This window comes from Mustela erminea, chromosome 17 (genome assembly GCF_009829155.1).
Source record: "Mustela erminea isolate mMusErm1 chromosome 17, mMusErm1.Pri, whole genome shotgun sequence".
NCBI lineage: Eukaryota > Metazoa > Chordata > Mammalia > Carnivora > Mustelidae > Mustela > Mustela erminea.
The window spans coordinates 12699473-12725121 of NC_045630.1; the positions used below are offsets into that span (position 1 = coordinate 12699473).

General features: G+C 38.3%; 1 protein-coding gene across 4 annotated transcripts in view; it reads left to right on the forward strand.

The window, feature by feature from the left end:
- Window positions 1-24281, forward strand: part of DTL (denticleless E3 ubiquitin protein ligase homolog) — a 45134-nt gene extending 20853 nt beyond the window's left edge. For 3 of the 4 annotated variants that reach the window (XM_032319140.1, XM_032319143.1, XM_032319142.1), the window contains exons 12-15: window positions 4920-5009; window positions 7699-7834; window positions 17614-18446; window positions 20836-21072. In XM_032319140.1, coding sequence (XP_032175031.1) covers window positions 4920-5009; window positions 7699-7834; window positions 17614-18446; window positions 20836-20934 — 1158 coding nt within the window. In that variant the 3' untranslated portion in view covers window positions 20935-21072. The other variant, XM_032319141.1, reaches the window with a different exon arrangement.
- Window positions 24282-25649: the final 1368 nt, after the last annotated feature.

The window sequence follows — 25649 nt, forward strand, 5'->3', positions numbered from 1 at the left end:
CTTTTTCTTCTTTATTATGTTCTGTTAGTCACCATACAGTACGCCATTAGTTTTTGTTGTAGTATTCCAAGAATCATTGTTTATGTATAACCCTTCTTAATATCCATCACTGGCCCAACCCATCCCCCCACCCTCTAAAACCCTCAGTTTCTTGGAGTCCAGAGTCTCTCATGGTTCGTCTCCCCCTCCGATTCCCCCTTCATTTTTCCCTTCCTTCTCTTAATGTCTTCCATGCTATTCCTTATGTTCCACAAATAAGTGAAACCATATGATAATTGACTTTCTCTGCTTGATTATTTCACTCAGCATAACTTCTCTCACTATCTTTTCATCCCTTTTTTTACTATGGCTCTCAACTAAGTAGGAAGATTTTATTCTATCAAAGTCTGTATCATTTTAAGTTTTTTTTAATTCTTTAAAAATAATTTCTTTTAAAAAAAAGATTATGCAAAAAATAGCCCTGCACTGATCATTTAAGGAAATCATTTAAAATCAATTTTTAGTTATGTATACATAATTATGCATATGATTATATATTCTACATAAATGTGCTTGCATATGTATACAGACACAGTTTTATTATCAACTGAAAGTTTCTCTCTAGCTATCTTCTATAGTACAAAGGCTTTTTGTTTGTTTGTTTCATGGAATGAGGGTTGAGGTATAGTTTCTCTCTCTAAAGACATGCAGTAAAGAGACTTGGCTCTTGTTAGTAACCCATTTTCAGACATCCAGTCAGTGGCTATCACGTACATGGGTGACCCTTTTTAAATTCCTCAGCTGGGTCACATGTCAGTGCTGAATGATGTGGTTCAGACATGATGTTCTCCTGCCTGTCCACACATAACTCTGTGTGCAGGCTCTGATATTTGAGATCCTGGCAAGCTTACTGCTCCTAAAATTGAATTTGCCTAGTGAGGTGGCTCAGTTTCTCTTTTCCATGATGAAGAAGAACAGTGGGGGTGTAGTTTAAAAACCATTCCATGCAAGCTGAGTATCACGCTGTTAAGTTATAGCTCTGCCATGTTTCCAAAAGGTCAGAATCTCTCAAGTGTTGGGATTTTTCCTATGCTAAAAAGCCCATGGGCACAAGAAAACAGAGTGAAAGAAAAGAGTTATCAAGAATCAGGAGTTATTAAGAGTTATGAAAGAAAAGAGATCTCAAGACAGAAGAGAATGGCCTTTTAATCTTTACCACTGCTCGGCAAAAGGGAGATGTAATATAGTTAGACTCACTGATACTAAGGACCAAGAGTTAAAAATAAAAAGAGTTAATAAATATTTTTCTTTTTAATTTCTTATCCTTTGTCCCACCGTTACCTACCCCCTTCCCTTCCCTGGTTCATTTCTGTTATAGCCACTGAATAGTATTGAAGTGGTTATAAATAAACTCATTTGGCACAGTCATTCTACCGCTGACTGGCGAAACATTGAGCCTGACACTTTAGGAAGTGTAAATGATCTCATGGCAGAAATAAAGATGAGATTTGGTTTCTGCCTGGGCAGAGTAAGGGGATTTTTTGAGGAAAGTTGCTGATCTTTTTTGCACGTTTAAGGATACAGAATGTTTTATTAAATGTGTAGCTTAGAGCCAATTATTTCTAGTAGTAACCTTCATAGTTTTAAGAGTTTTAACTTGGGGATTCTTCGTGTCTTGAATTAAAGTCTGTATAACAACTAAAATATATAAGAGAGGACAGTTTTCTGTGTTTTGACCATCTTCAGAATGCATAGGTGTAAATGTCTCTTGGACTTAATAGTTTCTTCTATTTAAAAGTAGAGGGAGGTGGGCGCCTGAGTGGCTCAGTGGGTTAAAAGTAGAGGGAGGTTTTTAAAAAAAAGAAATTAGGGGTACCTGGGTGGCTCAGTGGGTTAAGCCTCTGCCTTTGGCTCAGGTCACGGGCTTGGGATTGAGCCCTGCATGGGGCTCTCTGCTCAGCAGGGAGCCTGCTTCCCCTTCTCTCTCTGCCTGCCTCTCTGCCCACTTGTCATCTCTCTCTCTCTCTTTCAAATAAATAATCTTTTTAAGAAGTGAAATTAGGGTAATGTTTTATCATAATGAGGTGACAATAAATAAAAACTTATTTGAATAAAAATGGAGGATTTATAAACAAGTTGAGCTTCACTATGGGAAATTCATCTTCTTTGAAATAGTCAACACGTATACTATGCCATGCTCCAATAGTCCTAAAATTGTGAAAGCTCCTGTAACTACCACTCATACAAACTTGCTGGGGATTAGTACTCATTTCAGCCCACAATATGCCTTTCCCTCCACTCCTTTTTTTTAATTGAGATAGAATTCACATAATATAAAATTCATCATTATAGTTGTTTTTAAATGTACAGTTGATTTTGAATAGCCATCACCACTGTCTCATTCCCAGACATTTTCATTACTCCAGAAAGAAACACTGCCCTTGAAGAGTCTCTCTTCATTCTCCCCTGCCCTCACGCCCTGGCAACCACTAACCCATGTTCTATCTTTGGATTTGCCTATTCTGGACATATCCTATAAATGGAATTTGACAATATGTGATCTTTTATGTCTGGCTTATTTCAGTGAATGAACATGTTTTCCAGATTTGTTGTGTTGTTGCGCGTATCAATACTTCATTCCTTTTTATGGTTGGATATCCATCACATGGATAGACCACATTTTATTTATCCACTTATTAGTTGGTGGACATGTGAATTATTCCACATTTTGGCTTTATAAATAAAGCCACAATGAGCATTCATGTGTAACTTTCTGTTTGAACATATATTTGAACATATATATGTATATATATATATGTTTGAACATATATTTCTGTGTGTATACCTAAGAACAGAATTGCTGCATCCTGGGACACCTGCGTGGCTCAGTCGGTTGAGCATCCAACTCTTGATTTCGGCTCAGGTGGTGATCTCAGGGTCATGGAATTGAGCCCCACATTGGGCTCCTTGCTGGGCAGGGAGTCTGCTTGAGATTCTCTCTCTCCCTGTCTTATCCTCCTGGCCCCCCACTCACATGCACATGCACTCTCTCAATCTCTCTCTCAAATGAATGAGTAGATCTTTAGAAAAATTGCTGGGTCATATAATAATTCTGTTTAACTTTTAACTTCCCCTTACTTTAATGCTATACTAAGCATCTGACTCAACAAATGCTGACTTTTATTGTCATTATTATTCCTACCTTATTATCAGTTTGTAAAAAGTTTTTCCAAGGGGTCTTTTATTTTTTTCTCTTAGATCCTATAGATAAATGCAAAAATGTGGATATACCCTGTTGGCGGATGTGATGGTTTTTCTTGAAATTTATTTTAATCCTTTATATACATGTTTAGGTTCCCTTGGGTATTGTAATGCCTAGAAAATTGAAGAAGAAGCAATATCTTGAAATGACAGGCTAAAGGCCACAAGCAGAGTAAACCAGTGGAATAGAAGAACGTGTTGCTACCAGGGAGGGTCGGTCAAGAGGACACTGGGATTTTCTCACCCTTTTAATTTGGGGCTAGCAGACCTGCTTGGGTCTTGAGTGAAGAGAAACTTAATAGGCTGGGGCCATCCCAAATGCAGGAGGAAGGAGAATTTCTGTGGCTCCTGAAATACTTAGAGACTATCTTGAAAGTCTTTTCTAAAATATGCTACCTTGTGAGAGAAAGAGTTATTGTTCTCTGTGCCATTGTAGGAGGCAGAAAGTGAGATCCTTTTAGATAATACTCAGGAAAAAAGCTTTTTCTGTTAAACTCTAATTAACCCAGCAAGGCAAATTAGACTCTGCTCTTTCTCTTCTTTTGCTTTTAGAATCATTACATGTGCCATTTAACCCAAGAGAGGAGTAGTAATATAACTGAGTTGGATGACCTTGTGAATCAGTGTGTTGACTCTCTTCACTACAGTTGAAGGCATCTATTAAGTTTTCTTAGTCATTCTCTGCAAATATTCTTTCCAGAGTCGCCTCTACTTTCTTCATACAGATGAGCAATGATTCAGAGCCTCAGGAAAATGAAAAGAGAATAATGTCTCTTTTCAAACACATGCTAATAATAGTTACGTGAGTTTATATGCCATATTGTGCTGATTAATTCCCATGGCCTCTGAAAGGGATTGACAACTCTTGAATGAGTCAACTGTCAAATGCATCACTAGTGGCATATAGTGAGAGGGAAAGTCTGATCCTTTGTCACGTGTATACTACTGCACAATATGACCCTTCTTGATTCATTAAGATGTGGCCGTACTTAATTGAAAACTTAAGATTTCTTTAAACAAATCTACCAAAATGAAATTTTAGAGGATTTCTTTTTTCCCAAAAAAAGATACCGAAGTGCCATGTATAAGTATATGGTTTATATTCCTTCAAAATGAAGGGGTATAACTTTAGGGACTGTGGTAAAAATCAGTGAGTCTTTTGGGTGAAAGACTGTCCCCTTGTTGCCAGAGAACTGGTAGTATGTCCGAGATGCCTTCAGGATGTATTTAATGTAGTGTTCTGGAAGTAGCTGATTAGAAAAGATCTGAAAATGTCTAGGCTATATAAAAACAGGACTCCATTGAAATTCACACTACCTAGCAGCTAAACCCTAATCTTATAGAAAGTTTTCCAGCTAAGGGGTGAGAAATAATGTCATGCTTGAATTTCAGTCAAAATATATGTTGCTATATAGTCTTGAATTGAAATAAGACCTGCCCTGGTATTTAAGTTGATATTATTAACTGATTTTGGCTACTTTCATTCTGTTTTCTCAGGTTAATGACAGAAATACTTTTATTGCACACTAGGACTCTTTTCTGAGCTATAACTAGGTATACCTAGAGATCTTTGGTAACAACTCTGTAAGACACAAATGTGGAGAGATTCAAAGACTCTATCTGAGAGACCTAATACTGCTCTGCTGACTTACTTTTTTTCTTTTTTGGTGGTGTGATAGGTCTCCACACCCTGGCATCCTCCTACTGTGCTCCAGGGTCACTCTCAAGAGGTCACATCTGTGTGCTGGTGTCCATCAGACTTCACAAAGGTTTGTAAATAAATCTCTGTCATTGGTTTAAAAAATAGATCACAGATCTGTAGATTTCCCCAAGGTTAGTTTGAGAGTTACACAGACTTTTATTTTTAGGGATTGAAAGATCTAGAGGCCATCCAGGATCTATGTCTGCATTAATCATATATACTCTAATTTTCTTTAGCAATAGAGAAACTTACACTAAGGAATAAAAATGGATTTTTTTAAAAATTTAAACTCAGTTAATTAATAATATATATTATTGGTTTCAGAGGTAGAGATCAGTGACTGACTCCTCAGTGTTATATAATACCTGTGCTCATTACATCACATACCCTCCTTAATGTCCATCACCCAGTTACCCTATCCCCCTCCCCTCCAGCAACCCTCTGTTTCTTATGATTAAGAGTCCCTTATGATTTGTTTCCCTCTCTGATATCACCTTGTTTTATTTTTTCCTCTCTTCCCCTATGATCCTGTTTTGTTTCTTAAACTCCATGTATAAATGAGATTGTATGATAATTATCTTTCTGATTGACTTGTTTCTGTTAGCATAATACCCTCTAGTTCCAACCATGTCATTGCAAATGGCGAGATTAGAATGGATTTCTTGATTCCCTAGAGTAATTCCTTTCCTAAACATAGTTAAGTTTTTAATGTAATTAAATTTCATCTGAAAATCTAAGGTGGAAAACTAGTTTTATTAACTTTCTACATGCTATCAACATGGCATGTTAAAGGTTGTTAACATCTTGACTGTTCTTCACAGTCAAATTTAGTTTTCACATGCCTAAACAGTGCTTACTGTGAAGTAATATGGTAGGTTATCTATGGCTACCCTATATGAGTAGCTCCAAGATGTTTTAGACATTTCTCACTTAAAAATTTTTTTGACAATGATACTTAAAGACAAATAAAATACCTGAAATGTAAAAAGGCAAGCAACATAAACTTTGTGTACATGTAGGGATTTCATAAATACTGGCCCAAGTTCCACTCATTCTCTCAGCCCCTACTGCCTCTGGTCTTTGGGTTATTTGGGGTTTACAAGAAATACCACTTCTGTGGATATCTCCACTTTCATTTATGACGTTTTGAGGTTTTGTTCCCATCTGTTTTTTATCTTCTAGAAACTTCTTATGATCTAGTCTATTCATGGCATCCCTGCTAGCTTTCCAGTACTGCTGTGGATTTCTTTTTGTTTCTATATCTGTATAACCATTTCTGTGGTCAGCCCTATAGATTTTTTTTTTAACTCATTGCTTTAATCACCAATAATTACATCCCACTGACCTTTTTCTTCTGAGGTTCCATGTACCTCCCAGTGAAATAATCTGCTTTTAACATGGAGTTTTGTATCTTTGTAGAATTTAGAGAGTTTTTCAATTACTCACTTAATTATGTTCTCTTTTTATAATTATCATATATTGCCCTTATCTATATATGCACAGAAAAGACTCATAGGTAGTGACAAGGCTGTTTACCTATACTAATCTAATAACCACTTCTTTAAAAAAAATTTTTTTTAAATAACTTTGTTCCTAGCCTAAAGTTAAGAAGGTAAAAATATGGTTTTAAAATCTAGCCTTTGAAATTAGAAAAATTTTCACTTCTAGCTCTGCCACTTAATTGTGGTGACCTTGGGCAAATAATTTTATTCTTTCTTATTTTGTAGATGAGATTATTGGAGTTCAAGGCTTTTTACATTGTGAGAATTAAACAACATAAAAAATGTAAATTGTTACACTCTCAGTAGGTGCTCTGGAAATAATTCTTGTTAATAGACCATCGAGTAACTGGGGATTCCAGGCATTTCTTCTTGAGCAGTTAAATATGTGTGTCTTCTTTTGGCCTCCCAGTAAGGAAAGGAAAAAGTTGCCAGTCTCTTGGGGGCCAAGACTTAAGAGAACGTGTGTTCTTTTTTTTCTCTCTCTTCAGTGACTGAAATAGAGAAATTATATAAACAAATGCTGGGGAACAGCTCTGGTACCAGTGGCCATTTGCCACAAGCTCTTCAAGCTGGACTTTCTCTGCCATAAAAGGCTTGGGACCAAGATCGGGAATGGTCAGATATTTTTAAAGGGGCAAAGGTTATTTTTAACTTCTTTCAGCCTAGTGAACTTGTTGTTTTCCCAGATTGCTCCTTTACCTATCTGAAAAAGAATCTCGAAGAATGGTTTCATTCTACTTGTCACAGCTTACTAGAGTCACAGACTAAGCCTGATCTTGGAAATGATCCCATTACTTTAGCAGTAAGCCAGAACATGTAGAATTCAGAAGAAAGTGGTAGAAATTGAATGTTGGTGGCATATGCGGTTTATCATTTAAGAGAGGAAATAAAAAAGGGTGTCATAATTATATTATATTTCATAATTATATAGAAAGTGATGAAGATAATGACTTGCCCAGGTTTTTGAGAGTAAAATGAAAGGAACCTGATTTTATAGTAGGGCTTTAGGTCAGGTAAGATGTGACTGGTAACAGAAGACATACCATCAGAATTATAAAGAAAATACAGTCCTATGGAAATTTGGAGTGATTCCTGAAAGCGAGGGATGAAGTATATGATTTTTTAGATCTCATTTTCTACATCCTGGTATATCACACAAAATAATTCTCTAGTCATGGGTCCTTAAGATCTACTTTTTACTTTGTTATAAATCTTTGATTGAAACTTCTTAACTTCCTTCCTGATTCTCATTAGATTGCTACCTGCTCTGATGACAATACACTGAAAATCTGGCGCTTGAATAGAGGCTTAGAGGAGAAGTCAGGAGGAGATAAACTCTCTTTAGTGGGCTGGGCCTCTCAGAAGAAAAAAGAAGCCAGAGCTGACCTAGGTAAGGATCCCATGCATTTTTCTAAGTTGCTTATGGTTTGATTGGTTTCATTCTGCAATGCAGAGTGATAAGCTAAATTTGGTCTTACTTGATATATTTTTAAAGGAAAGCACCATCTTTCTTTACATTCTTTTCAATAAATATCTTCTGAGCACTACTGTGTTTATCATCTACAAGAGGCACTGGAATATAGTGGTGGTTCACTTATTTTCAAAGTATTTATTGAACACCTATGATGTGCTAGGCACGGCTCTGAGTTGCTGAAGATTTAGCAATGAACAAAAGAATAAAAAATCCCAAAAATGTAAATGAAGATTACAGATTAGTATGAGAGGCAGAGGAACAATTAAAGAAAATATGTACTATGTCAGGTAACTATAAATACTTATGAAAAAAGGAACACTAGAAAATTAGGTGCTCAGGGAGGCCTCAATGTTTAGATGACGTTTGAGTAAGGGAAGTGAAACAGGGAGCCATGTGGACATTTTGAAGAACATTCCAGGCAGATAAAACAGCAAGCACGGAAGCCCGTAAGCAGGAGTAGGCCTGAGATATTTTTTGTTCCTCAAGGAGGCTAATGTGGTTAGAGCCCCCGTGGCTAGAGCAAGCTAACGAGAGGGACGGGAATAGTAGTGGAAAATGAGGTTCTTGTATGATTTGGGCTTTTATTCTGACATATTAAAAAGCTATTGCAGGGTTTTAAATAGAAGAGTATCATGATCTGAATTTTCCTAAGTTGATTATTTTTACTCCTGTGTTGAAAACAAATTATAAAGGGATCAGTGTAAAAGCTGGAAGCTAATTTTGAACTCCTTTGAAATAATCTAGGAAGCAATGATGGTGACTTGGACAGAGGGGTAGCAAAAGATATGGTAAGAAGTCTTCAAGTTCTGGATATATTGTAAATATAATGTGGAATCAGATATGGAATGTAAGGGAGTTACTGAGGATAACTTCAGAGTTTAGGACTTGAGAAGCTGGAAGAATGGAATTGCTGTTAACCTAGACAGGAATCACTGCAGAAGAAACAGGTTTGGGAGGGAATAGCTAAAGCTCCATTTGGATATGTTGTTTGATATGATTATTAGACATTCAAATGAAGATGTCAGAGAGGTAGTTAGATGTTTAATTCTGCAGTTTGAGCCTAGAGCTATAAATTTGGGATTCAACAACATGTAGGTGAAGGAAGCTATAGCTAAGAAAAGAGGATAGGTCTGGGTTCTGAGCCTTGGAACACCCCATTGTTTAGAGATTGGAAGGGTGAAAGAGCAGACACAACCAGAAATAGAGAAAAACCAGGAGAGTATTGTATCCTGGAAGCCCAGTAAATAATGGAGAGAGGGATGAATTTGGTCAAATGTTTTTAGAACTCCATGTAAGACAAGGGCTAAAAATTGGCCTTTGGATTTGGCACTATCAGGCTTATTCGGTGACTTTTAATGAAAGCAGTTGGCAGAGTGTCAGTGTCTAATGGGTGTTAAGGAGGATCAGAGAAGAGAACTTGGAGACTACAAGAATAGAGGGCTCTTCCAAGGAGTTTTGCTAGAAAGGAAAGGAGAGAAATGAAGTGGTAGCTGAGGAAGAAGCAGTGTTGCAATTTGTTTTTTGCTTTGTATTAACAGCATTTTGTGTGTGACTGGAAGGACCCCATGGCGGGGGTGGGACTTGATGCAGGGAGATTTGCTGGAGCAATGTTCTCAAGTGTGAGAACAAATTTACAAGTAAAAGGGTAGGCCTTTGCCAGGGGTGTGGAAAGTCATCCATAGTAATTAGAGAAAAGGTAGAAAATATAAATACAGTGAAGTAGGTGGGATGTTCAGAACCTGTGGAAGTTGATAGCTTCTCTTAGTGAGATAGGAATCAGGATCTTCAAGTGAAAATAAAGATAGGGAAGGAGGTGGTTGAGATCCAAGGAGAGATAAGAAAGTCTGACAAGAGTCCTACAGAGAAAAGAAGAGTAAGGGACTGGGGAGATATGGTTATTGGGCAGTGGGTCAACTGGAGGCTGGTAGCCATGAGTTGAAAGTTGAAAAGTCAGCGTGGTTGTGTGTCTGCTGCCCAGGTACAAGTACACTGTAGGTGGGGAGTTTAAGGGATGTGGCTTCAGTCCACGAGTGTGAAGTGAGGGGTGGAGGGCAAGGGAGTTGAGGGTAGGTAAGAGAGGATGACTGTAATGAACTGTAGGAATGAAACTGGGGGAGGAGGGAAATGAGGATATAGTGGCACTTAGGGGACCATATTGAAGTGGGAAGGTGAATAAATTGAGGATCCCCAGAGGATGAAGGAATTTTGGAATTGGAATTTGGAATTGCTCGGAAGTGAGCTGGAAAATAGGTGGTGATTGACATTGAGAAAATGGAGGATTTGCAGGTTGGTAGTAGTAAGGTCAAGAAATAAGGGGCTTGAGTGAGTGAAAGGACAAAGCTATGTAGAAGGAGGCAGAGACTGAGCAAGCAAAGTATTGGAAGGATCATGTATGTGGATTTTGTAATAACCATGAACTGACAGAGACAGTGTTGAAGAGTGGAACAGTGCACCAAGAGCAAAAGTCTTCCAAGCACCGAGCCAGCCAGAGGGGATTCCGATGTTATCAATAGATACATAGTAATAAGCTTGAAATTCAAGCTTAAGTATTGATTTTACATTAGCCATCAAGGCCTAAGGTAATGGGGAGTTGAAGGTGAGACCGAGTATATACTCATATTTCTAACGACTTACTTACTTATTCTCTTACAAGTTGTTATAAGCAGAACTGGACTCCAGAGGGGTCTTTTATTCTGAGTCTACTTCAGTAAAACCTTTGATGCTTTTATTTTTGGTTTTTGGTTTTTCCTCTCTTTTAAAAAAATGTTTTTTTATTTGTATCATAGTTTAACAAGTCAACTAGTCCTACAGCAGTGAATAAGATAAAAAAAAACAGCCCCCAGGCACCCTGCCCCACAGTTTCCCTTTTTCAGGGGTAGCCACTGTCAAATGTTTTAGCTGATTCTTTGATATGTACATCTCTAAATAATATTTGTGCATTTCTGTTTCTTTGGGGTTTTGTTTTGGTGCAGTGTTCAACGTTATCTGTTGACCTTTTAATATGGGTGAGGAGGGTTTAGCCCTCTGGATCTCCACCACTCCAAATCCCTGCACGCTCCCCATTCCCCTGTCTTTCCAATACAAGATCATAATTTTTGTTTGATTAAGAGTTAGTATTTTTTTTTCTATTCAGAATGGAGTTAGATGGTAACTGCTTTTACTTTTTATTTCCTATACTTTTCTTCCCCTTTGAGGTTTTTTATTAGAGCCTTGTCAATATATACTCGTATATCACAAGTCTACCCATTTAGAGTACAGAGTGCAGTGGTCTTTAGGGCATTCAGAGTGAAGCAGTCATCAACACAATCTCATCCTAGAGTTTTTTCAGCATCAGAAATGAAGATTCCAATGTCCTTATATCCTTACTAGCTCTTAAGTATAGCCCTGTCTTAAGTATAGCCCTCCTAGTAAATGTGAAGTGGTATCCCATTGTGGTTTAGATTTTAATTCCCCTCACGGTTAATGACATAGAGCATTTTCTCAGGTGCCTATTTGCCATCTGTATATTTTCTTTGGAAGAATGCTTCTGCACATTCTTTGCCCGTATTTTATTGGGCAAATTAAATTTATTTGTCTTTTTTAATGTTGAGTTAAAAGTATTCTTTATATACTCTAGACATAAGTCCCTTGTCATACAGTGATTTGAAAATATTTTATCTTATTCTATAGGTTGTCTTTTTACTTGCTTAATGGTGGTTTTTTTTTGACAAAAAAATTTCTAATTTTGATGAAATTTAATTTATCTGTCTTTTCCTTTGTCATTTGTGTTTTTGATGTTATATCTAAGAAACCATTGCTTAACTCAAGGTCACAAAGATTTACTCCTATATTTTATTCTATGAGTTTTTTAGTTTTAAGGCCCTCTGGTCCGTTGTGTTGTTTATTTTTGTGTATGATATGAGGTAAGGATCAAAATTCACTCTTACACGTGGATATCCTGGTTTCTTGGTATCATTTTTTTAAAAAAGACTATACCCCATAAATTGTTTTCACACCTTTGCCAAAACTTAGTTGACCATAAATGTAAGGGTTTATTCTAGATTCTAATTTCTGTTCCATTGATGAATATGTCTGTCCTTATGCTGATACCACATTGTCTTGATTACCGTAGCTTTGTAGCAGGTTTGGAAATCAGAAAGGCTGAGTCCCCTGGTTTTCATTTTCAAGGTTATTTTGACTATTCTTGTCCTCATGTAGTTCTATACACATTTTAGAACCAGCTTGTCAATTTCTGCAAAATAGTACTCTAGGATTTTGATATGGATTGCGTCAGATCTCTAGATCAGCTTGGGGAATATTGCCACCTTAATGATGTGTTAAGTCTTGTGATCCAGGAACATGGATGTCTATTTGCTGCCTTGTCTTTATAGTTACTTATCTCTCCCTAATTTTGGGAAATGAAAAAGAGAAGAATCATATGAGGAAACAGCCATCAGTGTTTCCACCACTCACAATTTTGACACTTTATTTTTTGAGATTTTTCCTCCTTTTCCACAGAGAGATTCTTATTAACGGAATCATGTTTGTACTGTAAATACATTTGGATTTCTTGAGGTTGCTTTCACTGAACTTATGTCCTAAGCACTTTCTATGTTATCTTATAGCAAAATTATTTAAAATAGTCCACTGAGTAAATGTTCCGTAGTTTAGCTACTCTCTTGTAGTTGGATATTGTGTTTCCAATATTTCGTGAAAATTGTTTTCTGAATTAAGGGTTCCCCCATCCCATTAAAATAGATTCTCAGGGGTGGCATTTCTGTGTTAATTGCAGTAACCATTTTAAGAATATTAATGAAAAGTGAGTTGCTTAACTAAGTATGTTTAGTGTGTCATTAATTATTTAATTTTGGAAGCCAAGTCACAAAAGAATTTATACATGTTGATCCAAATTTGGACTATATAATAGCAACAACAACCTTTAGCCATTATTGAGTACAATCATTCTAGAGACCCACATGGATTATCTTACTTAGTTCACCAAACAACCAAAACTGAAGCTCAAGGAAGCTGGACTTGCCTAAGGTCACACAGCCGTCAAGTTGCAGTAGAACCAGAATTTAAACATTTGCAATCTGGGTTTAGAGCCCATGCTTAGAAGCACTCTGCCCTACTGCCTCCTTTAGGACTCAGCATAAGAAAGCAAAGACCCGAGCAAGGGGGGCACTGGTGGCTCATTGGTCAGGCGTCTGCATTTGGCTCAGGTCATGATCCCAGGGTGCTGGAATTGAGCCCCATGTTGGGCTCCCTGCTCAGCGGGGAGTGCTTCCCCCCTCCCTCTGCTGCTCTCCCGCTTGTGTGCTCTCTCTCTCTAATAAATAAATATTGGGAAAAAAAAAGAAGAAGAAGAAAAGAAAAGAAAAAACCTGACCAAGAGTTATACCTAGATTTTTCTATTTCTGGATGCTGCTAGAGTTCTCTTGAAGAGCTCTACAGAGCAGCAACTCCATGTGAAAGCCAAAGGCTGGTACATTGGCTGTTCATCCCTGTAACCCAGCTTCCAGCAACAGATAGGCTGCCGCTAATCACACTTCCATTTTGAAAGTTATGGTCCTCTGCTTTCCTGACTCTAATTGCCACCCCAAACCTTCACTGCTGTCCTAGGCTTCATATCTTCTCCTCTGGCCCTTTTAGCACACCAGCCAGAAGGCTTTAAACTGAAGGCACAGCCCCTTTTCCCTCTGCCCTACTTTTCCCAGCCAGCACCTGCTCTGTCACTTACTATTGTTTCACCGTTTCAGCCAGCAATCTCAGCACTGTCAAGGTGAAGGGTTCTCAGCCCCAGCTGAGCATCGTAACCAGTGGTGGAGCTTTTTAAAAGTTTGTGTATCCCCAGTGATTGTCCAGTAGGTCTGGGATGGGGACCAAGTACCTGTATTTTTCTAAAGCTCCAAGTAATTCTTATATGTAGTCAGGATTGAGAACCTCTGGTCTAGGCATTATTGAGTGACAAAGATGATTGTCCTTATCGTAAAGAGAAGGAAACCTTACCTGTTCTATCTCATGTGCTTGCTATACTCTAACCAGTCAGCAGAATTCTTAGAGTCTGTTTTTTGATGCCTGGTACCTCACCATCATCTGTCTCAGAAGTAATGACATTTAATAAAAATTGTTTAATAATTCCTTGCTGGGTGCTATAGGGACACTAGACTTAAAAAAAATGAGTAAACCGTCATCACCTGCCCCTAAGTGCTCCCAGTCTAGTCCAGGAGGCAGATATAAAAGCTTTGGCACATTATTAACATTGCTCCTAGCTACATAAACAAAAGGAACCTACTTACTGTGGGAGAGGAGGAAAGAAGTTTGTGAATTCTACACAATGAAAGGAGTTTGTGAATTGTGTAACAATGAAGTTACCGATGTCATCAGAGCTTGAAACATGAGAATTTTTGCCTGGCCAAGAAGGGACAGGCTTGGCAAGAAAGCCACATGAACAAAGACAGAGATGTGACAGGGCGCAGCTTATTCAGGAAGCAGTGAGTAGTCTCCTGCAACAGGATCCCAGAGTAGCAGAGTACATGATATGACTGAAAAGGTGAGGTGAGGCCAGATGGCAAACTTTTATAAGAAAGGAGCTGCAAAGTGACTGATTATTCGTAAGCTCTCCTCTAATTCCTCAAAGGAGCTGACTTTCAGGAAGCTTTTAGGATAGTAATACAGGTTTATGCTACTGGGTCATCAGATCTTGTGCAGTGCTTAGGGTCAGCGGAGAGTCAGTAGATGATGTGCTAGATGGGCCTGTCGTGTTAAATCGATGCGCCAATATAGTGATGTACCAAATAGCTGTTAAAAAGAATGCAGTGCATCTAATGTACGTGAGGAGATACAGAGAAAAAGATAACACTTTTAAGAGAAAAGGGCGAATTGCAGAATGTGTCTGTAATAATCCATTATGTGTAACAATTATGTGTGTAATAATCCATTGTTGGGTTTTTAAGGTATGATATACCTTTGTGTGCACTAACAGGCATATAGAAAATTGTGGGTTGCACAAGAAAATGAGTAAAATGAGAAGATTAAAAAGAGGACTTTTGGGGCGCGTGGGTGGCTCAGCGGGTTAAGCCACTGCCTTCAGCTCAGGTCATGATCTCAGGGTCCTGGGATCGAGTCCCGCATGGGGCTCTCTGCTCAGCAGGGAGCCTGCTTCCTTCTCTCTCTCTCTGCCTGCCTCTCCAACTACTTGTGATTTCTCTCTGTCAAATAAATAAATAAAATTTAAAAAAAAAAAAAAAGAGGACTTTTGACTTTTCACCTTATTCCCTTCTGTTAACTGTTTGGTTGTGTTTTTTGTTTTGTTTTGTTTTGTTTTGTTTTTTTACCATCAACTTCTATTATCTAAATAATCTAGTTACTGTTTTTTTTTTAAAGATTTAAATTTGTCGTAGAGTTTTGTTAACCTTCCAAGTTAATTAAATCTTCTCTTTGAACCCCCATTGTCCAATCCTTCCTTCATTCTAACATCCTAAAGAAAGAGAAATGCCCTAGCTTTCCACCACATCAGATACCCCGCTGACCTTCAGTAAATACTTCAGATGTCTACTGCTCGAGTATCAGAAACTTAGCTATCTGTGTGGTCCCAACCCCAGCTGCCCTGGCCCAGCTTTTTCCTTCTCCCCTAATCCTGTCTTAGAACCTGCATATTGTAAAACCCATACTATTTTAGGACTTTCTGCCTTAACCATATCCTTCAGCCCACTTTAATAGAACTAATGACTATAGGGGCTGTGTGGTGACTGTTGACCTGCTCTGAGGAGTGAAAAAATGAAAAATTTTTGTCCTCCTGAAGTAATAGTAATTGAGCTTTAGAACATGAGTATGAGAACAATGACCAGATGCTTTAGGGACAGGTCCTGTCACTAACTTCCCTTATATATCATGTTACGACAAAAATGGGGTTTTCCTTGGGGTGACTGGGTGGCTCAGTGGGTTAAAGCCTCTGCCTTCCACTCAGGACATGATCCCAGCATCCTGGAATCGAGCCCCACATTGGGCTCTCTGCTCCTCAGGGAGGCTGCTTCCTCCTCTCTCTCTCTGCCTGCCTCTCTGCCTACTTGTGATCTCTGTCTGTCAAATAAATAAAATCTTTAAAAAAAAAAAGGGGGGGGGTTTCCAGGAATGATTTATTGAAGGAGTGGTATCACTTTGGCGATTTCTAAAAATATGGTTGATGGGGAAAGTTCAGGTAAAAGTCAGTTTGTAGAATTTCTCTATCTCAAGACAAAACTGCTTTATTAGTAAAAAGCACGGGGTAGGGCGCCTGGGTGGCTCAGTGGGTTAAGCCTCTGCCTTCGGCTCAGGTCATGATCCCAGAGTCCTGGGATCCAGCCCCGCATCGGGCTCTCTGCTCCGCGGAGGGCCTGCTTCCTCCTCTCTCTCTCTGCCTGCCTGCCTCTCTGCCTACTTGTGATCTCTGTCTGTCAAATAAATAAATAAAATCTTTAAAAAAAAAAAAAAAAGCACGAGGTAGAACATATAGGATAACTAAATTCCTGAAATTAATGCTTATAAATCTGTATTCTAACTAAAAGAGAGATTGTATTTTTATGTCAGCTCATTCTAAATTCAATTGCATATGAATAAAATTCGGTAAACTGAATTAAATATCAGAGTTATAATTCAAAGAGTTTGTGACTTAGAAAATAAACTGATGACCTTTCCTTGTTATTGGAGATAGGAACACTATTTCAGCAATCTAAAAAGCTCGGAAGGAAAGTAAGAAAATACAGAGTTGTCTGTGGTGGGGCCTAAGGGGGAAGAAGCATGAAGTTTTTAAAGAATTTGCCTAAAGTACTTGTTGTTTCTTGTAAACGAGAGATAGGACATAGAGAAGAGTTCTATCCCGGTTTGATTTGCTTTACTAAGAGAAAGCATTTAGCTTCTGAAATGTTCTTTGACATTCTTTGGCTTGTGGAAAGTAGCCATTCATAAGTTAAGATGGAAAACCAAGTGAGGCCTAATAACCTCAGTGAGTAATTGATGGGATTGTTTTTTGTGGAGATTAAAATCTTTCCATTTAACAGATAGGGAAGCTGAAGTAGAGGAGGTAAAAGGTTGGGTTCAAGTCAACAGTAAATCAATGTGCCAAATTTTAGACCAGTACTTCTGTTTGGGAGTCATTGTGTGGTGCCTCTTTGCCCTAGCATTGCTCAAAAGTATATACAGGAATCCTAATGGCAACTTTACATATGAAAACAAAATATCATTAACAACCTGAATGTCTTACTGTTACCTTAGAATACTTGAAGCTATTAAAAATGATAATATAAATTTATATTAATGTGCAAAATATTCATGGTATGCTTAGTAGAAGGTTAGCAAATACATTACATACAAAGAGTATATACATTATAGTCTTGTTTCATATAGAAAAAATTTGACATATATAATGTATATATCACATGCACAAGTATAGAAAAAAAATATTAAAAGTGGTTTACCTGGACTCATTTAAATTTTTTTTTTAATTTTTCTGTGTTTTCTAGATTGTCTATGTTTTACAACAGTGGTTGGGAGGAGGGCAGTTAGGAAAGGGGAAGGAAAATGTTGCAAGGGTATGGTAAGAATCCAATGATTTATATAACCTAATCACTTGGAAAACTATTTCTGTATGAGTAAGTTAGTTATAATTTTCCTTGATGAGAATTCAGGAATTTTCTGACTTTCACCTCTGATTTTTGTGACTCTTTTTTTTTTTTCAGTGACAGTGACAAGTAGCCAGAATACTCCTGCCAAAGCTCCCAGAGTAAGGAGCAGTCCATCCATTTCTTCCCCATCATCAGCAGCTTGTGCTCCAAGCTGTGCAGGAGACCTCCCTCTTCCTTCAAATACTCCTACATTCTCTATTAAAACACCTCCTGCCAAAGCCCGGTCTCCTATCAGCAGAAGAGGCTCTGTCTCCTCCGTCTCTCCGAAGCCACCCTCATCCTTCAAGATGTCCATTAGAAACTGGATGACCCGAACACCATCCTCATCACCGCCCATCACGCCACCCGCTTCTGAGACCAAGATCACATCTCCAAGAAAAGCCCTCATTCCTGTGAGTCTGAAATCATCCCAAGCAGTGGCTTGCTCAGAGTCTAGAAATCGAGTAAAGAGGAGGCTAGACTCAAGTTGTCTGGAGAGTGTGAAACAGAAGTGTGTAAAGAGTTGCAACTGTGTGACTGAGCTTGATGACCCAGTTGAAAAGCTTCACTTGGATCTCTGTTGCCTTGCTGGTAACCAGGAAGACCTTGGTAAGGACTCTCTAGGTCCCGCCAAACCAAGCAAGATTGAAGGAGCTAGTATGAGTATCTCAGAGCCTCCTTCTCCCGCCAGTCCTTATGCTTCTGAAAGCTGCGGAACACTACCTCTTCCTTTGGGATCTTGTGGAGAGGGGTCTGAGGTGGTAGGCAAAGAGAATAGCTCCCCAGAGAATAAAAACTGGTTACTGGCCATGGCAGCCAAACGGAAGGCTGAAAATTCGTCTCCGCGAAGTCCATCCTCCCAGACCCCCAATTCCAGGAGACAGAGCGGAAAGACTTCTCCAGGCCCGGTAAGTTGGCGGTGATGGGAAGATGCATTTCCTAACTTGAAAGTGGCCAGTGAGAAGATACATTCCCTAACTTCTTTCTGAAAGGTCAGACACAAATCCCTTCTCAGAAGTCAGGATGCCTTCTTTTTCCTTTCCTTTTCTTTCTTTCTTTCTTTCTTTTTTTTTCCCCCAGTAAATCTATTTATACCTAGGGTTGCCAGATTTAGCACATAAAAATTTGAGACAAATATTGCATGGGACATATTTATACTAAAAATTCCTTATACTAAAAAGTTATTTGAAATTCAAATGTAACTGGGTGTTGCTGTATTTTATTATCTAGCAACCCTATTTACTCCCATCAAAATGCCTTCTGTCCAAGTCTGGGGGCACCTGAGTGGCTCTTCCCATTAAGCTTCTGACTCTTGATTGCGGGGCAGGTTGTGAGATCCAGCCCTCCTGGCTGCCAGCTGAGCAGGGAGTCTTCCCTCCCCTGCCCCTTCCCCCATCCCCACTCACCCTGCACTTGAGGGTGCGTACTCTCACTCGCTCTCCCTCTCTTTCAAATAAATTAATTAATTTAAAAAAAAAACAAAAACTTTTGTCAAGGCCTATAACCCTTAGCCCTGTTGCTTGACTTTTCAAAGCCTTCATCATCCTCTAGCATATCAATTCCAAGATATCTTCCCTCTTCGTTGTGTGATATTATTCCCTCCCCACCCCACCCCAGCCCCTGGCCACCACTTTTTATGGATTCCCTTCCTTTTTATAGATAAAGCTGACATTTGTGGGCAAGTTGCCAAAATCCATAAATAGATTTCCAGTTTGTAATTACAGTTTATGATTATTTAAAATACAGTGAAACTTAGACACTTACAAAGCAATTTCAATGTAGAATCCTTCTAGGTTTTTATGATTTTCTCCGATCTTATTTACAGTCATCTTGCTCACATCAGTATTTTTGGCAATTCACCTCTATCTATACTTTTAAAACATTCACCTTAGTTTCACTTACCTATTTAGGACTCATTTCATTGACTGGCATAAATTTAAGTTAAGCAATTTCAAAAACATGTACTCTGGCAGAAAATAGGTTTGTGAACCTTGGAAAGCAAGTGACTCATTATTCATGGTGGTGGGGGAAATAGCTAAGAGCATTGGGTGGGTATGGGCACCAGTCAAAAAAACTAAAAATCATCAGGTAATCAGTTTGCAAGTTAAGGCAAGATGGGTTAAGGGAGGTTCTGCTGTCCTTCATAGTAGCTCTTGCTCTTTGTTAAGAAGACGGTAGAATGATTAAAATTCACTCCAAGAATCTAAAAGGCAAAGGCAAGATATCCTCAGGCTAATTCTAGTTTAATAAGTGTTCATTTCCCCCTCCTACTGTCATGAAGCCTATCCAATAATTAGAGGAAAAATAAACCAGAAATATTTTCAAGATTACTTCAAACACAAGCTCCGACCAAGACTTGCTACAGAACATTAAAAAAAAAAAAAAAAAAAACTAGCTCTAAGGAGTCTTTCCTTTCTTCTTTCAAAATTATCACTGTACCTGTTTTTTTACCCCTAATCAAATTTCTTATTTTTTTCCAGAGGAACTGTTCTTAGCTGTATGTTAGCAGAAAAATAATTTCAGTGAAAAATTGTTTTCACTAATGTGTTAATTTTAAAAATAGTGTGCTGGTCTCATACATTTCTGGTTTTATAATTTCAGTCTTTGAAGCTAACGTTTCTTTAAAAGAATTTTCTGCTTTATGTGCATGATGATAATGTAATTTCTTCCGAAGAAAGTAGCAGCTGCCATTTGAATCACTATTCCATTTGTAAATTTGGGGGGGGGGGGGGGTTACTCATTTCTTTTTTTTTTTTTTTTTTTTTTTTTTTAAAGATTTATTTATTTATTTATTTGACAGGCAGATCACAAGTAGGCAGAGAGGCAAGCAGAGAGGAGAAAGCAGGCTCCCCCCGCCCCCAAGCTGAGCAGAGAGCCTGATGCGGGGCTTGATGCGGGGCTCAATACCAGGACCCTGGGATCATGACCTGAGCTGAAGGCAGAGGCTTTAACCCACTGAGCCACCCAGGCGCCCCAATTCGCTCATTTATTTCAAGGAGGAGGGTTATTATAACCTTTGGTTCCTACTAGAATGTTTAACTGGTGAATATTTTCCATTCACATGAAAAATCTCTCCCTTCCATCCTTGTGTACTACCTATTATTCAGTTTTTATTAAATTCAGTACAGATCAGCCAGAAGACACATTGCCATCAGAATATTTGGGACTGAAAGCTCGCTGACTAAATAATCAAATTTCTAGACATTAATTTAAAATGCCTTTTAGTGATAACTTGTTGAAGTTAACAGCTGAGTTTTATCATAGAAAATCTCTGAAATCTAAACTTTCTTTTTCCAGGTCACTATTACTCCCAGCTCCATGAGGAAAATCTGTACATACTTCCATAGAAAATCCCAAGATGACTACTGCAGTCCCGAACAGTCAACAGAATTATAGATTCTAATCTGAGTGAGTTAACTGAACTTTGGCCCATTAAAACAAGACAAAAAGTACAACAGAATGATTCTATAACTCTAATCTTTAAGAAAGCTACCTTTCTTTTTTGTTTTTTGTGTTGTTTTTTTTTTTTTAAATTTTCAGAGAAAATCCTTTCAACTCTGAAGTTTACCTGCTCTGGTTCTACTACCATAGCTTATATGCAGCTTCCTTGGGATGAATGCTGTGTTTAATTCCATAAAGTAAGTTTATCACTCTGTAACTTTTTGAATGAGTAGTCTTCACTTTTTAAATTATGCCTCTTCTCTACAATAATGACATCCTAGTTCGTAGAGACAGAAAGCAAGACTTGTCTCTTGTTACTCTGAGACTGAGGGTGCACAGTGGAAAGTATCTGCGGGTCACAGCAGGAGGCCTGTCTGTGAAGGCCGGTTGCTGAAGAAGTCTTCTGCTCCGGACCTCTGGTTCTGTGCTGCCTCAAATATAGTTTCATTTAAAATTTATATAATCTTTTCACTACACTTTTGGGAGTTTTTTGTTTTGTTTTTTTAGTATGTGTAAAAATGTGATATTCAGATAAGTGCATTTATCTTGATTCAGTGTTCAGTGTTAAAATACAGTCTCTTAAGTTAAAATCATCTTTATTTTAAGAGCAGTGATAACTATCAACTCTTTGGAGAAACTAGGAGAATAACACTAGAAACTTTACTTGTCTTTTTTCCCCCAAATATAATCTCTCACATGAGACTTAAGGTCTTCTGTTTTCACTAAGCAATTTACTATGGTACCAACTCAACATCATGTTCTATAAGAGGTTATAATTTTTGCCATTTATTAGACAAAGATATTTATAAAATCAATAGTCATACATTCAAGTTGGGGTTTGAATTCAACTTGAATTCAATTCTCTAGGGGCTGCAACTTTTTAAAAATGTAAGTCATTGAATTTAAGAAAAAGTAATAATTTCTTACTGATATTTTAATAAAAGAACATAGCTCCGAACTGAAAATCCAGAACCTAAAAAATAATTCTTGGCTTTAGCTTCATTTTTTGGATTCTCTTCATATACATAAAAAATAGTAACCTTCTAGTATAGCCCTGAGCTGAAAAGTCCTGGAAATTTCTCTGAATATTTAATATAGAAGATGTTTAGATTGATTCTAAGTTAAAAATGTGCAAAATATTTTGAACATCTTCCCTTTAGTCAGCAGTTACATATCAATCATCTTGAAATGAACTGTTGTTTTCTACTTTTCTCCTTTATAACCTCAGAGACACAAGCTCCGTGTACCCTCTATGTACTATGTCCTTGGAAGGGAATCCCCTAACAATCATGAAACTTGATTCGTTTTATCCATATCCCTAAGAAATATGTAGATTTTATTCATATTTTTGTCATAATTTAAAAATCTTTTCTTAATGACAAATTTTAATTCCTTTGATTCCTCTAAGTTAAGCTTGTACCAACCACAACTACGTATCTGAATTAAACATGGATTCTCCTTGGTTTTATGCAAGGAGTGGAATAAAGAGAAGCCACAGAATTGCTGTTTTTGAAACAAAGCACTCCACAGCATTAACTGAATATTTAGAATCTCTGCTTATAATTGGTGTTTGATTTTTTAATGTTAGGCTGTGGAAAGGTGTTATTTATGACCATATCTGCTAATAATGCTACTTATCTCTTGCTTTGAAAGCCAGAGGGGTGGGGTGGGGAAAAGCTAAAGTAGGTATTATATTCTTTGTATCCTTGAACATCTCCTAACAGCTCTGCTGCGTAAAATTGGGGTAAATGTGGCTGACAGAAACTGTGCTGAGAGTCTACTGGCTGTAACATGTCCCACTTGGAAAACTAGTACTTCAAATGGGTGCCAAAGGTCAAATGTAATGAGATAATAATTATTCCTGCCTCTGTCAGTGTCAGACTTTGAGCTGATCCTGAATAATAAAGCCTTTTACCTTATCTGGCATCCTTTTCTGAGCTTTTTGCATTAACCTAGAAGCAGTCTACACAAAAGAACTATAGTAGTAATCAAGAATACTTTCTACTTCTTCATTGAGTAAAATTGTTTATTCCCAAGGATATGATCTAGTTCAAGCTGAAAGAGGTTTTAATAAAATACGTCTTGCTTGGTCGGACCTTGAGTGTTTAAGATGGCTTGGATTACTTGATGAAGTAGGGTGGAGTGATGTAGTTCTTTTTCTAAACAAGTATTTCCAGCCCAAGCTTTTCCATTTGAATACACTCCAAGCGTTATTGCTACAGTGCTGTATTAGAGTTTCCTTTGGCTGTTTCAACACAGGCCCTTAATTTACTTTTGTGAGGGTTGACTAATTAGTCCTTTAAAATGTTTCCTTTAATCTGGGCTGCCCATTTAACTGATGATAAATCGAGACCATCTGTAGCTACCCCTGCAGGATTGGCAGAGGGCGAGTTCAGTTCACCACCCCATCTCCAGCCCCAATAGCCTAAAACTTCACTAAGACTTTTGGAACACCCTGTATAGGAATCATTTTTTAAATCCTCAGCTGTGCAATATGGATGCCTGGAGATAACTTCCTAAAAGTTTGTGTGTGTATGTTGCTCTATCCCCCAGCTTAGAATAGCCTATGTCATGATCTTGTATAGGTCACATATCAGGGCAACATGTGCTTTTTGAGAGCCTATCACAGCAGACAAACTGCCCCTCTCGGGTCTGTTTCTCTGCTTTTCTTAGTCCCAAGAGGGTCTGGACTTCCTTTCACACTGCTCTTAAAGCAAAGGCCAAGGAGTCTCATAGAATCAGTTCCACAACTAGGTAGCACGCACATTTTACAGATGTGCAGCAGAAGAGAGACGGGGTGAGAATGTCATGCTGGGAAGACCGAGTTGTTGTCTTCCTTAAGGCAGTTAAAGGGCTGAATGTGGGCCCCATGAGCTCTTGCTCAGCAAGTCTCACTACTTCTCAACAGGTCTTCATAGGAGATTCTTTGGCTGCCCCAGGTTTGGATCAAGCCACATCATGAAATAACCAGTCTTTAAATTCTTGGGAATTACGGAAAACCCTGCTTTATGCATTAGCCCTTTAGGTACTGGTTGAAAGTTATAGGGAGGCCAGACACAACAATATGTTGGACATGAGGTGAGTCTAATGCTTCATTAGATCCGATGCTAGGAATACAGGCCCAGCTTGTGATAAGGGATCCATTTCATTGTCTAAAGTGGTAGAAAAACCTGTTTTATTTCTGAGCTATGTTTGAGTGCCTGCTAAGAACCACAAGGGTCGTTAGGGAATGATATAGGGGAAAGTCAACCTTTTCAAAAAATCACCTGAGCAGGGGCGCCTGGGTGGCTCAGTGGGTAAAGCCTCTGCCTTCGGCTCGGGTCATGGTCTCAGGGTCCTGGGATCGAGCCCTATGTCAGGCTCCCTGTTGATCAGGGAGCCTGCTTTCCCCCTCTCTCTCTGCCCACTGCTCTGCCTACTTGTGATCTCTCTCTCTGTCAAATAAAAAAACTTAAAAAAAAAAAAATCTGAGCATATTAAAGTAGCTTGTTCAGATCAGTAGGCTTAGAGCAAGTTCATAGTACACAAATAAGAAGTATTATATTATTAAAGAATAGGCTTGTTCCATCCCCAAAGCTTATCCTTCTATTTCCCGGCTAAGCCAAGAAAGAGGATTTCAAGGATATATAACCAGGTTTTTTATTTTGAATTTCAAAGGTTTAGTATTCCATTTATACTTCATTTCTCCTCAATTTCCTTAACTTGCCACATGCCCCTTCCTGTTTTGACATTCTAAGTAATTTGTATTCAAGCCATTTTGTGAACTATGAATACCACATTTCAAAATGCCTTTGATTGGAAGGCTTTCAATGCAGTCACCATTTTATTCATCACCTGGGTGCCAAGCCCTGTGTGAGGCACCTGGTCTGCGGAGTTCTTCTCTCTAGTTTTTGTTGTCAAAGGAGTCACTTTATCTATGGTGCTTCGATGGGTAAAGTCAGCATTTGAAAGAAATAGGCAAAGATCAGATTTTCAAGCCCTTTGAGAGATGCTGTTTGAGAGCAGCTATTAATGTAGCAAAAGTGCTGCCTAGATGCAATGCAGACTCTTCCTTCCAGGAACTTCATGCAACAGCTGCTTAGAGCTCCGGAACTTTTCAAAGTAAAATGACTTTCTCATGCATGTTTTTATTATATTCTTTACAATATTATGAATAATAGTTAAAAGCATGACCTTTATACCCAGACTGCCTAGCCTTGAATCCAAGCCCTAGCTGTGTGGCCCTGGGCAAGTTCCTTAACCTCTCTTGAGAATCAGTTTTCTCATTTATAAAATGGGATTGTGTGGTTATCGCACGAATATAGCTCTTAGGACAGTGCCTGGCACATACTAGCTACATTTATTGAACAATTACTGTTAGCTATTAGTCTCAAGATAGGGAAAGAAGGGATTCTATTGTTATTTGATAAGTAGGCATAAAGGTCTAACTTTTCAGTTCTAACTCATTCTTGTTCAGTCACTCACTCCTGTTCACTCACCCTGTTCCACTAGAGCTGTGGTCCTCAAAGGTGTGGGAAACTTTTTTTTCCCCTCGATGTTGCCTGAGTCTCCCAGTCCTGCTTTACAAAAGGAACAAGTAGACCTTTAGAAAAACAAAATGAAAACAAAAATAACTCCAGTTCTGCAGGTGTTGGAGATTCATGATTCTTACCTACCAAGCACACATTAAG